The sequence below is a fragment of the Vulpes vulpes genome, chromosome 2 (genome assembly GCF_048418805.1).
Source record: "Vulpes vulpes isolate BD-2025 chromosome 2, VulVul3, whole genome shotgun sequence".
Lineage (NCBI taxonomy): Eukaryota > Metazoa > Chordata > Mammalia > Carnivora > Canidae > Vulpes > Vulpes vulpes.
The window spans coordinates 63,936,615-63,951,471 of record NC_132781.1 but is presented as its reverse complement, the minus strand read 5'-3'; the positions used below and the strand labels follow the sequence as shown (position 1 = coordinate 63,951,471).

The 14,857-nt window shown below is 39.4% G+C and overlaps 1 protein-coding gene across 15 annotated transcripts in view; it reads left to right on the top strand.

Moving 5' to 3' along the window:
- Positions 1–14,857, top strand: part of SLC4A4 (solute carrier family 4 member 4) — a 424,139-nt gene that overhangs the window by 145,014 nt on the left and 264,268 nt on the right. For all 15 annotated transcript variants that reach the window (XM_072748813.1, XM_072748814.1, XM_072748806.1 and 12 more), the window contains one exon: positions 2,007–2,186. In XM_072748813.1, the coding sequence (XP_072604914.1) occupies positions 2,007–2,186 (180 nt within the window). The remainder of the gene's footprint in view (positions 1–2,006; positions 2,187–14,857) is intronic.

Here is a 14,857-nt window from a genome sequence, read left to right as displayed (position 1 = left end):
CCACCCTCTTGGTTAGGTTGACAACAAAAAGAGTTTATAGTCAGAAATCTTATCTTAGAATCCTATCGACCCATATAAACTGTCTTTTAAATGACTTATCAAAGACACTGTGCAGATTTGGGTAGATACATATAAAGATCTTTGTGTGTAACATCAATTTGACTAATATAGCTTAACTGCCTTTTTTTTTTGCTTAGTTGCCATTATTTAATAAGATATAGAAAATATTTAATGTGATAGGTTTTAAAATTTTCCAATTTCTTAATTTTTTTCATGACGTTTTCCTAATTCCTGAATGAAAGCAACCAAGCTCTCAGTGTTTGATTTACTGAAGAAATTGGTTGGCTTTGCTTACATATATTGTGTGAGTTGAGATAAAGCTGCAGGACTCCCTTGGTAACTGGAGCACAGGAAACAATTGACACTGTTTCTTAATTCACATTGTTTCTGAGACATTTCCTACTTCCTAGTATAATATAGCTTTCCCATGAGAACAATTTGCTTGCAAATGGTTAGACATGATAAATTTCTCATTGGCACTCATTCTGTGAAGAGAATTTCACTGTGCTTTGTAATAGTTGAGTTGGTGTGTGTGTCTATGTGTGTTGAGGGGAGTTTTATACTTTATATAGATGCCTCCAACTTCATTCCAAATACCAGATTTTTTTGGAATGCTAACCCATTCATTTAGGGATCTGCATTCCTTAGTTGGAAGCTTTCTCTTGAAGGAGCATATAATTGTTTTAATCCTTCCAATTTAAGGGAACATCCCTGTGAATTATAGTGTTTTTAGATATGCCTGATGGGTTACTGTGGAAAGTAACTCACAGTAGTTTATATTAGACGTACTGCATGTATATGTATTGCATGTTAGGTGTGTGATATTATCTGTGGTATTGTAAAGTGGTCATCAAGGAGTCATTCCAGAATAGGAAATGGGAAAGATGAGATAATCTAATCTAATTTGCAGTTAAAAAATTTTTTTTTCACATTTCTTCCGAGATAGTGGTTCCCACATTCAGAAGTTATGCTGTATATAAAGTGAAAGTAAAAGTTTCCCATTTTTTTTAAAGATGTGGAACTTTGAGTTCCTTTTTTTCCCCTGTCTTATCAGATTTTGTAAAAATAATACCACTTGTCAGTTTTGCAGCTTCTTCCATCTACAGAACTAAAAGCTTTTCACAATCTTTTTTCCTCATGCCCTTCTCTTCAAGGCAATTTTTGCTGGGCTGGGTTTATTTTTATCATTGCAACAACCAGTTTTTAGAAACTTTTGGAAACGAAAAAAGAAAAATGAGAATGGCACTGTAACTGACATTCATTTTAGCTGTTTCCTAGTGTGAACATTTGAGTATTTCTAAAATCTTCTCTCCAAGTATGTCTTATTTTTTCTCAATTTGTCCCAGTTCTAAGTCTCTATTCTGCTGATTTGGTTAAAAAAAAAAAAAAGAAAGAAAAAAAAAGTTTTAATGCAAGAGCTTATCTGCAGCAGAATGACTTCTTGAACTTTGAGTTAGATCTTTATTTTTTTGCTGCTCCCAGACCTCCTTTTTCAGTACCCTGAAGAGGACTCAGGAGGGTTAGAACTGGAAAGGTCTCCGGGGATCACCCAGTGTAAGCCTCTTGCTATACAAATGACGAAATTGAGGCCCAGAATGGTTAAGGGACATGCTCAAGGTCAAATAGCTAATTGATGACGGAGGTATGGCTGGATGAGGGATTCCTGATTTCTGGGTTGGCATTTCTTGGCTTCCCTAAACTTTTAAAAGGAGTCTATCTGAGTGGCACTGGAGTACACCCTCACAGAATCCTAGCGCCAGCCAATGGATTGAATTATACTCTAGCGAACTGAAAATTGGGAAGAGATTTTATTTTTCCAGTTTATTTGTCAAATATAAAATGGTAATGAGTTCATAGACATTTTCTTCTGACCTGAGGAGCTTGTGAAATTTATATGCAGCCGAGAATGTGATTTGAAATGACTGATGATCTGTGACCTTTCTTAGGCCACCATACCATCTACATTGGGGTCCATGTGCCGAAGAGCTACAGGAGAAGGAGACGCCACAAGAGAAAGACAGGGCACAAAGAAAAGAAGGAAAAAGAAAGAATCTCTGAGAACTACTCTGATAAATCAGATGTGGAAAATGCTGATGAATCCAGCAGCAGCATCCTGAAGCCTCTCAGTGAGTACTCTCTGGGTGTTGCTGCCTTTCACCACCTCACTCCTATATCTTTGGGAAAGACATCTTTTAGGGTCTTGTGACTAATGGGAGGGGCACAATGGTAGTGGGGTGGTCTCCTCTAAAATATAGTGTCAGTGGGACTCTTTTTTTTTTTTTTTTGTCCTAGCAGGTTGTTCTAGCAGGGAATCTGGTAGGATTCTGAAAAGATCTGAGGAAATTTAGGCATGCTTGTGTATTGTACATTTTGACTAATGAAACAGGGCAGAGTGTTATAGATGGTATTTAACTATAGGAATCAATAGTAAGGAAGACTCAAAGAAATTTTTGGATTGCTTTTGCTTAAAATAGGTTATATTAAGACAGTAGATCAAGATGAGAACTATATATACATATGACATTGATAGGGTTATAGATGACATTTAACCAGGTTGTGGGCCAGGTTGATGATTTGAAAGGGAGGAGTGGAAAAACATCCTGTAAGCCAGAGAAGAATGTAGATGGATACAGTTCTTGAAACGTTGAGGATATTAAATATCATACATTGGATAGAAGCGTTATTAAGAACAGACTAATAGGAATTCAGAGAACAAACACTCAAGGATTCAATTGATAGGGTGGACTGTATGTTTAGGTATATGCATTTGTTGCTTTTGCTTCTTCTGATGTGGAGAATATTTGGCTATCTGGGGAGCTTTGTGGCTGAAGTGAGAATGAATATGTGAAGCAGGGAGAAGCGATAGAAACACATGCCAATTTTGGGAGATTCCCCAACAGGAGCTACATAGTGACAGCTTTTCATGTTGGCAGAGCTCTGTACATTCTTCATCTTTTCGCTACAGTTGCAGAAATATGGAACCTGCAATAAAATGCACCATGGGTGGCACAGATAAAGATCTGGCTCAGTCATTGCAGGTGATGAGAGGCCAAATTAGAATTAACAGCTCAGGAGTGTTGAAAAGTGAATTTACAGAGTTAAATTAAAGACGGCGTGAAGTGTGGTGATGTGAATCTGTGAATCTTGTAGTCTCACTACCGAAACTGAGCAGGTGGCTTCGAAGCTAGTGAAGTACTATCTGAAGAGGAACAGTACAGATGGACCACCAGATTAGAGAGCAAAGGTTGGAGGAAACCTTGGAGATAGACCACAAAATTAAAACTTAAACATATTAGAATAAATGTAAGACAGAAAGGATCAAAGGGCAGGATATAAGAATTCTGTGCTTTTTGTCAGAATGTTGGGGAAAAGCCTTTCTGAAAGGAATCCTTCATATACCGACTAAAATAATGGGGTCGGTTTCAAGCAAAGTCCTTGGGGGCAGCCCGGATGGCTCAGTGGTTTAGTGCAGGGTGTGATCCTGGAGACCCAGGATCGAGTCCCGCGTCGGGCTCCCTGGAGGGAGCCTGCTTCTCCCTCTGCCTGTGTCTCTGCCTCTCTCTCTCTCTCTCTGTCTCATGAATAAATAAAATATATTTTTAAATAAATTTTTTATTGGTGTTCAATTTGCCAACATACAGAATAACACCCAGTGCTCATCCCATCAAGTGCCCCCCTCAGTGCCCATCACCCACTCACCCCCACCCCCCGCCCTCCTCCCCTTCCACCACCCCTAGTTCGATTCCCAGAGTTAGGAGTCTTTATGTTCTGTCTCCCTTTCTGATATTTCCCACACATTTCTTCTCCCTTCCCTTCTATTCCCTTTCACTATTATGTATATTCCCCAAATGAACGCGAACATATAATGTTTGTCCTTCTCCGATTGACTAACTTCACTCAGCATAATACCCTCCAGTTCCATCCACGTTGAAGCAAATGGTGGGTATTTGTCATTTCTAATGGCTGAGGAATATTCCATTGTATACATAAACCACATCTTCTTTATCCATCATCTTTCGATGGACACCGAGGCTCCTTCCACAGTTTGGTTATTGTGGACATTGCTGCTAGAAACATCGGGGTGCAGGTGTCCTGCTGTTTCACTGCATCTGTATCTTTGGGGTAAATCCCCAGCAGTGCAATTGCTGGGTCGTAGGGCAGGTCTATTTTTAACTCTTTGAGGAACCTCCACACAGTTTTCCAGAGTGGCTGCACCAGTTCACATTCCCACCAACAGTGTAAGAGGGTTCCCTTTTCTCTGCATCCTCTCCAACATTTGTGGTTTCCTGCCTTGTTTTTTTTTTTTTAATTAATTTTTATTGGTGTTCAATTTACCAACATACAGAAAAACACCCAGTGCTCATCCCGTCAAGTGTCCACCTCAGTGCCCGTCACCCATTCCCCTCCAACACCCGCCCTCCTCCCCCCTTCCACCACCCCTAGTTCGTTTCCCCGAGTTAGGAGTCTTTATGTTCTGTCTCCCTTCCTGATATTTCCCAACATTTCTTCTCCCTTCCTTTATATTCCCTTTCACTATTATTTATATTCCCCAAATGAATGAGAACATACACTGCTTTCCTGCCTTGTTAATTTTCCCCATTCTCACTGGTGTGAGGTGGTGTCTCATTGTGCTTTTGATTTGTATTTCCCTGATAGCAAGTGATGCAGAGCATTTTCTCATGTGCTTGTTGGCCATGTCCATGTCTTCCTGGGTGAGATCCCTCTTCATGTCTTTTGCCCATTTCAAGATTGGATTGTTTGTTTCTTTGGTGTTGAGTTTAATAAGTTCTTTATGATCTTGGAAACTAGCCCTTTATCTGATACGTCATTTGCAAATATCTTCTCCCGTTCTGTAGGTTGTCTTTGAGTTTTGTTGACTGTATCCTTTGCTGTGCAAAAGCTTCTAATCTTGATGAAGTCCCAATAGTTCATTTTTGATTTTGTTTGTTTTGCTTTCATGGATGTATCTTGCAAGAAGTTACTGTGGCCGAGTTCAAAAAGGGTGTTGCCTGTGTTCTCTAGGATTTTGATGGAATCTTGTCTCACATTTAGATCTTTCATCCATTTTGAGTTTATCGTTGTGTATGGTGCAAGAGAGTGGTCTAGTTTCATTCTTCTGCATGTGGGTGTCCAATTTTCCCAGCACCATTTACTGAAGAGACTGTCTTTCTTCCAGTGGATAGTCTTTCCTCATTTATCGAATATTAGTTGAACATAAAGTTCAGGGTCCACTTCTGGGTTCTCTGTTCTGTTCCATTGATCTATGTGTCTGTTTTTGTGCCAGTCCCACACTGTCTTGATGACCACAGCTTTTTAGTACATCCTGAAATCTGGCATTGTGATGCCCCCAGCTATGGTTTTCTTTTTAAAATTCCCCTGGCTATTCGGGGTCTTTTCTGATTCCACACAAATCTTAAAATAATTTGTTCTAACTCTCAGAAGAAAGTCCATGGTATTTTGATAGGGATTGCATTAAACGTGTAAATTGCCCTGGGTAACATTGACATTTTCACAATATTAATTCTGCCAATCCATGAGCATGGAATATTTTTCCATCCCTTTGTGTCTTCCTCAATTTCTTTCAGAAGTGTTCTAGTTTTTAGGATATAGATCCTTTACCTCTTTGGTTAGGCTTATTCCTAGGTATCTTATGCTTTTGGGCGCAATTGTAAATGGGATTGACTCCTTAATTTCTCTTTCTTCAGTCTCATTGTTAGTGTATAGAAATGCCACTGACTTCTGGGCATTGATTTTGTATCCTGCCACGCTAACAAATTGCTGTATGAGTTCTAGCAATCTTGGGGTGGAGGCTTTTGGGTTTTCTATGTAGAGTATCATGTCATCGGTGAAGAGGGAGAGTTTGACTTCTTTGCCAATTTGAATGCCTTTAATGTCTTTTTGTTGTCTGATTGCTGAGGCTAGGACTTCTAGTACTATGTTGAATAGCAGTGGTGAGAGTGGCCATCCCTGTCTTGTTCCTGATCTTAGGGGAAAGGCTCCCAGTGCTTCCCCATTGAGAATGATATTTGCTGTGGGCTTTTCGTAGATGGCTTTTAAGATGTTGAGGAATGTTCCCTCTATCCCTACACTCTGAAGAGTTTTGATCAGGAATGGATGCTGTATTTTGTCAAATGCTTTCTCTGCATCTATTGAGAGGATCATATGGTTCTTGGTTTTTCTCTTGCTGATATGATGAATCACATTGATTGTTTTATGAGTGTTATAAATAAATAAAATCTTTAAAAAAATTTAAAAAGTCCTTGAAATGCAGATAAAAAAGGTCATAGTTAATACTCTGCATAGTTAATACTCTGCACCCCTTTGCCAAATAAAGTGCTACTGTTTATCTCTATTTGCTGTCTGTTTGGGCAAAGCCTGTGCCAGAACCATAGGTGCTCTCCCCTGTGTATGTGTGTGTGTGTGTGTGTGTGTGTGTGTGTGTTATAAGAGAGAGAGATATATATCTGACGCTTTCCCTCCCTCTGTCTCTAAGTCATCTCTCATTTTGCAATGTAGGAACAAGAGCGTATCGTCACTGTAAATAATAAAAAGGTGAGAGATGCTCACCTAGACGAGTGGGCCAAGGGATTTTGAGATAATTAGGTACCAGCTTTTCAGGAAGGGCAACAGAAACAATGCCAGTAACACTCAGATAGGTAAAAGGGTACGAACAGATCAGAATGGTACTGAGACTAAAAGTGCATCAGTCATGGGAGCATTCAGGGACCAGTTAGAGCACAGCTTGTAAAAGAAACAAGGCAGTCTATTCTCTTTCCCTCTGAGGCCTCCTCCCTGAGGGAGTACTGCATTGTGTTGTACACTCAGTTTCTGAGAGGGTCCTATGGAGAGACTATTGTTAGGGACCAGGTTGTTCAGTGATCATAAGAAAATTATTTGTAAATGTACATTTTATAGTTAGTTATTTTCTTGCCAGTAAATAAGTTATGCTATATATATTGACGTATTTGACGTATTTGACATGTGTTACTCATTTTTTTTAAAAGAGCATTGCTGATTTTATTTATTTGTTTATTTATTTTTAGAGGGAGAGAGAGCGACCGAGAGAGCAGGGAAGGGGCAAAGAGAGAGGGAATGAGAGAATCTCAAGCAGGCTGCATGCCCAGCACAAAGCCCAATTTGGGGCTTGATCTCATGACCCCGAGGTCATGACGTGAACTGAGATTAAGAGTTGGACGCTTGGGTGCCTGGGTGCCTGAGTTGGTTGAACATCTGTCTTTGGTTCAGGTCATGATCCCGGGATCCTGGGATTCAGCACCACGTCTGGCTCCCTGCGCAGCGGGGTCTGCTTCTCCCTCTGGGCTTCCCCCTACTCATGTTCTCTTTTTCTCTCCCTCAAATAAATAAATAAAATCTTTAAACAAAAAAGAGTGTGCTGCTTAACCAAAGAGTTGGATGCTTAACTGAGCCATCCATGCACCCCAGTGGGTCATCCAATTTGATATCAAGGTCCCTTTAGAAATTTGTATTTTCTCTACTGCTTATCATGGAGACTGAATGGATGGGTAGCTGGTTTATATGGAACTCTTGTATGTGAAAGTCAGAATTTTTGCACCCAGATATAGAAAAGCATTTAAGCCTAGGTTTTTGGGGAAGCTACAGGGCTCTGGCATCAACATGACAATAAAATCCTTATGGGAAAACTCACTGAAATATCTGCCTAGTATACCATTACTGTTTCTCAAGAACAACCACGCACAGTTTCTGTTATTCTTGGATCCAGGGTGTTTGAGTTCCTTATGCACATACAGGCATACCGTGTCCCATAGATCAGATTCCTGCAGGAGCCTGACATATCAGGTGATGCTTGTAACTTCTGGAAAAACCCTGTATATAAATAGAGTAACTTGATGAGAGTCATCTCTGATTTTTTCCTTGTTTCATCCTCATATACAATCCATTGGTTCTACTTCTAAAATATATCTGAATCTGTCTATTCTTTTTCAGTTTAGCTGCCACATTCTGGTTCAGAGAATCATCATCTCTTGCTTAGACAATTGCAACAAGCTCCACTCTTCACATCTTTACCACCCAGAGGCAACAAGAATCATCATAAAGTACAAATTGGGTTAGGCTCTTCTTCCCCTGAAAATTTCCTCTTATCCTTAGAATAAAATCTTGATTGGGCATCTTGGCCCACAGGGTCTCACCAAGTCCTGTTATGTGTCATCCTCTTCTTACTCACTTTACTTCAGCCGTGCTGATTTTTCAGTTCATTGTTGCCTAGACCTTTTCTGCCTCAGGGCCTTTGCATATCTAATCCTGTCTTCCTGGAATGGTCACCCCATTTTTGTCCTGGTTAGTTTTTCTTTCTCTTTGTGTTCTAGCTTTCAAATGTTATGGAGACAGGCCTTTTCCTATGACTCTATCTAACGTAGGTTCTCCAATGTCACTCTTTCTCAGCTCTTTCTGTCCTTCCTAATACATGCTCCAATTTGTGATTTTGTGAGCCAGCAGCTTTGTCTTGTGCTGATGCTTGATTATTAGCTCTGTGAGTGATAGGGTCAGATTTGACTTGTTCACTATGTTATTTCTGGCATTTGGCACAGTGCCTGGCACATAGTATGTGCCTAATAAATTGAAGAGTAATTGAGTGAATGGATTACTACCGCAGAACACATAAATATTGCTTTTATTGGTCTGAATATTTCGCATTAACTGATAAAGAGCTAGCTGATTTTCTTGTTTTTAATTCTTGCACATTATCTTTGTATTTCCCTGCTCTGCCTTCTTCCCTTGCTGCATAAAATCTGGTCCTAACTTTTAATTATTCCACTTTGGAAAGTGCCTCATTATTTCAACTATTGCTAAAGTGGTATTTTGGTTTTGGGTAGATGACTCCCGAGTGTGTTGAGTTGCTTGTCGCCCACAGCTGATGGAAGAAATTCATCCACAGGGCACATGGATTCATCATGTACACTTAAAAATGCTTACTATTCTGCACAGAATTCAGGCAGCTCAGCTTCAGAAGCCATGTTAAAGAGGCATGGAATTCAATAATGAAGGGAATTTAGAAGAAGAAATAAGCCTAGTATCTTCCAGGATTTAGGCACATCAGCAGGATGACATAATTAATAGGTTCATTTGGCTCTTAATAGAGATGCTGCTTCTTTTCTTCATGGCTCCCATGTCAAGGCAGGGCTTCTAAAAAGTGAGTGTTTTGATTCCCACACATCTGGAGCCTTGAGGTGGAACTAGATTTGTTTCTCTGAGCTTGGCGGCAGCCCTGAGTCCTTACACAGCTGTTCTTCCCACTGTGGTGTCCGAGCTGCCGGCCCAGCTTGGGACACTGAGAAGGAAATGCATGTGAGAAGGTGTGGTTCACTGAGCAACGGGGAGAGAGCCTGGGAAAGAAGAGTGAAATGGAAGAGCAAGCAAGAGGAGAGACAAGGGAATGAGGAGGTGGTGTGGAGTGGGTGGTGGAGAGAAAAGTTAGATTGTGCTCTTTCTTAAAAATAATCCTTTTTGCCTCCTCCACCATGCACATTTTTTTTTTTTTAAGTTAGCAGCTGCCATCCTCTGAGGGTTGCCCAGAAAGTGGGTGGGAAGGTGGTCTTTGATGAGATAGGCCCTAGAAACACACCACAACTTCCCACCACAAATGGTTTTGACCTCTGAACTTCTCATTTTGTTAGTGTCCTGGGATATTTGTGGGGGAATCACATGCCACTGGGATTGCAGAGACTCTGAAGATGTGTAAAATGTTAGGAAACAGCTACAAACAGAATATCCTGCTCAGCATATTGGTCTGATGTGTAATATATTTTTTGACAAGCTTGAACATGCATCAGTGCTTGGAGGGGCCAACTGCTTCTCACATGTATGACATGCCTGTTGTGGAATCATATTGCGAGGTATGTGCATATAGACACTCATTCAGTCTTGTGGTATTCTTTTTTTTAGCTCTTTGGATATGTACCAGAACTGATGGATTTATGCTAGTGAACATTGTTCTGTGAGCTGGGAACAATGGATGCCAGTTGGTGGTCCAGTTATATTCAGGAAACTGAAACAGAGAAATGGGGAGCTGCTTTTGTTTGCTGCTTCCGGGTAAATGAACAGAGTAACTGTTCATAAGAGCCAAGATTATTTGGGGTTTTGTCATTTGACTTCCCCTTTTCCCACCCCTCTACCTGACTTCATTCTTTTTTTTTTTTTTTAATATTATTTATTTATTTGACATAGAGAGAGAGAGAGAACAAGCAGGGATGGAGTCCCACATAGGCTTCCCTCGTGGAGCCTGCTTCTCCCTCTGCCTGTCTCTGCCTCTCTCTCTGTGTCTCATGAATAAATAAATAAAACCTTAAAAAAAAAAGAAAAGGGATGTGTGTGAAATGAGGTAGATTCTGTCCCCGTTAAGAGACAAAACACAGCACAAAAGAACTATGTGGTCTCTTTCACCCTCTTCTCATTTTTTTTGTCTTATATAAGTAGGAGGAAGTACTTTTCTTTAGGTCTGAAACAAAGGCTCTTTATATTTAAAAAGTAATTTGAAAACAAACTTTTTAGAAGGGGCACTTGTGATGTAATTTTACTGAGAAGGCAGTGGTTAGGGACACATATTCAAGCCAGATTGACTTTGAATCCCAGCTCATATCAGCAGTGCAACTTTGGCAAAGATACTTAACCTCTCTATACTCTAGTTTCCTCATTTGTGAAAAAGAGATAATCCTAGAATTTAATTCGTATGGGACGCCTGGGTGGCTCAGTGGTTGAGCTTCTGCCTTTGGCTCAGGGTGTGATCCCACCGTTCTGGGATCAAGTCCCACATGGGGCTCCCTGCATGGAGCCTGCTTCTTCTTTTTCTTTTTTTTTTTTTTTGATGGAGCCTGCTTCTACCTCTGCCTATGTCTCTGCCTTCTCTCTGTCTCTCTCATGAATAAATAAATAATAAAAAAATCTAAAAAAAAAAGAATTTATAGTGTTCTAAGGATTAAATGAGTAGTGCATCTGGTTAACAATGATGGTTAGCAATTATTTTGAATTACTCTGAACAAACTCATTTTCCCCATCCATTATACATAGGTAACGCCAAAAAGCTTCAGACTAAGACTTTGTAGAGATTAATATCCTGTGAACACTAATCACTATTCTTTATGCTTTTCTGAACTTTTCTACTACAAATTCCCGCTGACTATTGCTTCAGCATGGCTCCTCGATCTCAGTGGCGTCATTGAGAGAACTAACCTAACTTTAGTCTCTTAACTTGCTAGTGGGTGTCACCTGGATGGTGACTGGTAGGTAAAAGGACCAATGAAACAAGGCTTTCAAGGGGCAGCAGAAGTGACTCTGCTTACTGACTCTGTTCTTGATTTTCATCCACAGTTGGGATTCCCAGTTCTGGGTCCCTGCAAGTAAGTGGGCTGTTTGCTCCTTCATGAGAAGGATCTCTTTCTGGCTCTTTGTGTTTCTCAGTGAGACTAGTCCAGTGAATGGCTATTGGGTGGGACAAGTCAGCAACTTGAAGGCAGTGTTGTACAGAAAGGAAATGTGTTTAGCATATTTGTGTTTTTGGTGGCACTGGGTTGGCTCAGCAAATGTGGTGTTTTGTGTGGTACAAATAATTGCTGTTTATTCCTCTGTGACGCTGGTGAATATAGGAGGAATGTGTCATGGCGCTTTTGTCTTCTTTAACCAGTTAAGCATATACATCTCTCAAGGATCTTTGAATTTCTGAAATTCAGTTCTCCTGAAGTCACCTTGAAGTGCCCTTCGAATGGCAGTTCTTACACTGTGGAAGGGTGTCCTTTCTTGTTACCTCTGACTATTCTATGACAATAGTTATTCCGTTTTATCCTGCCATAAGATGTTATGAATAGTGTGTTTACATGTGTCATGGGAGAGTTGATGTTGTTTCTATATATAGTGACTCATGAGTTCAGGAGGCCTCTAAGGGTTCTACTGTGTTCCAGGTGCTAGGGGACTCTGGGCTAAAAGGAGGTTGTGATTTGGGATGGAAAACAGAGGAAACCCCAGCAGTGTGTGGAAGTTAAGATGTAAAATATACTTTAATGAAGTGAGTGGGGGTGTAAATGACTGTCTGCCATAGGCATTACCACTTAAGCAGAAGGCAGGACGTGTGCTATGGTTTAGGTTCAAGTTTCTAACACAGGAAGCTTGGGGGTGTGAGTATATTTGTGAGCATGTGTGTGATTATTGGAATTGTGTGGAATATTGGAGTATTTCTTTTTAGTTGAGTATAGTTGACACATCATGTTACAAGATTAGTTTCAGGTGTACAACATTAAACACCTCTATATGCTATGCTGTGCTCAGCACAAGTGTAGCTACCATCTGTCACTATGCAACACTATTACAACATCATTGACCTTATTGCCTGGTAAGGATCTTCCTGAAATGGTATTCTGTTTAGGAAATTTCTCCTATTGAAGAAAATAGTTCTTAAAGGACTACATGTGTTCTTGATACCAGGGATTTAGATTGCAGCCTTTATGAGTTTGAACTGTTGATGCAGTAGTAGTTGGGATGAGGGACCATTGAAGGCCATGGATATATTCTACAAATAAGTTCTCTGGAATTCTTCCATGACCACAATCTGGAAGCAGGAATGTTGGGTTCTTTTAATAACTTTCCCATGCAAGGGGAGTGTTACTTGATTTTTTATCACATTTTTATGAAGGTGTTGTGAGCATAGAGTCCCTACTATCCTGGTTGCCTATATAATCAAAATCTCAATTATTCTTGACTCTTTCCTGTTCTTTTTCTTCCATAGCCAGCCACTTACAGAGTCCTATTGGTTTTTCCTTCACAGCCTCTCATGTCTGCCCTTTCCTTTGAATTCCTAAGGCAACATCTTATTTGGGTTTTCAGCCTTCAGATTCTTCTTTGAAATAGAAGGGACTTTTTTTTCAGACAAGGCTGCCAGATATCTTAAATGCTCTTTATCTTGTCTTTCTTTAATTAAACAAGCAAACAAACAAATAAGCAAAATTCTTCTAGAGCTCATTACTTAAAGCAGGTTTCTAACTTGGGGTGCTTACACATTAAGAGTAAACTGACAATGTAATGGAGTTTCCTCTATTATTTTTACTATCTTAAGTTGCTTAATGAAAATTATAGGTTTACTCTGTTTCTTCAAGGCCTTAAAGACTGCATTTGTACTAACTCATAACAGCTTTCCCAGTTTTTGAACTCCTGTGGCAAGTATCACCTACATTACATGTTCTGGTACTTAGGTTGGTAATGCTTCCCATACTGACTTGCCTGTTTCATTCAAGTGTGTGCCATCTCTCCAATAGCATCTTTAGAGCTTCAAGGGCAGGAGCAATATCTCATACTTATTTTGAGTCATTTTCTGAAATAGCATATCCTTTGCATGGATGCATAAATAAAATGTCCAGAAATTACCAATTAGTTTAAAATATTCCAGTCTGTCTGAGAAAATAAAAACTGAAGAGGAAAGGTTATGTGATTATTCAGTATTAACAACTACTTTAGTTAAAAAAAATGCTACCCCTTCAACCTAAATCTTACTGAAGTGTGATTAAAATAGAAATCACCAGTGTTGTGCAATAGAGTGAGTTGAATGATGGTGAAATGACAAGAGAGAAGGCCAGGAAAAGTGATCTTGCTCATGCCATATAGTTCTAAAACTTTGTTTTGCAGTGACTAATTAGCACATAAATAAAATAGAAATTGTCAGTGTTTTCAAAACAGAAATGAAAGTGCTACCCTGCATGTACTTTTCCTCAGGGGGAAATATTAAAATTTTTGAAAATATGCATGTTAATGTAAGCATGCGAAATATAATTTAAGATGACATTTCTATAAAGAACCATATAGCATGTTGAGTTGGAATAAGCCTGCCTCTGCTTATGACTATTCATTTAGGATTCTTATTCCACTGTGATGAGTGAGGATAGTATGTAAAAGAGGTTACTTAGGATAGTGAGATTTGTTAATTACTGAGTGTGTCATCAAGGCTGTTTGTGGACTGTCTTACACAGGGAATCTTAAGAGTTGTTTATTTGTGTGTCTCATGGATAAACAGATTAATCTATGTTGCTGCAGAGGTGAACTTAGATGGCCTTTGTACATCCTTCTAGAATTAGAATTTAGTGATTTTGAAACAAGAACATCCCTGAAACTCATTATTCTGTTGCTGTTTGTCATTTAAGCAAAATTCCATTAAAAAAAAAAAAAAGCAGGATGCACTTGCTATGCTTACTTAAACCTACTACTAGTAGAGGTGTTACTGTGATACAGCACTCAGTATTAAAATTATTTTTTATCAGTTACCAAGATTTTATCACAAAGGCCACAAAAGAAGGCAATTCTATTTAATTGCTTCTGCTTCATTTATGAGGCTTTGGGAAGGGATAATTTAGGTGTAATGGAAAATGTGACTTCTGAAGGCAAATTCACAATAAACATGTGGGCCATATAGCTAGCTGTGTTTGTTTAAGACCCAAGTTGCTTTCAGTAGAAAATAGGCTGATTTCTGTTGCCAACGCATGGGGATAGCAACTCCTATAACCATAAACTCACTACAGATTCACCCAATATCCAGAACACATGCATGAGCAACTATAAAATCTTAAATCAATTTTTGTCTCTTATTTTGTTACTTCTTGTGAAACTGCTGAGAACCCCAAACAAAAACCAAGGAAACAAACAAGCAAAAAATTTCAGAAAGGCTTTTGGATTATTATGTATTGATGTCCACACCCAAAAACAATGAATATTCTCTCTTGTTAGTCCAATTCTTAAATGTAGATTTTGAACAAAAGATAACTTTAGTTTAGAAGAATTAAAGGGT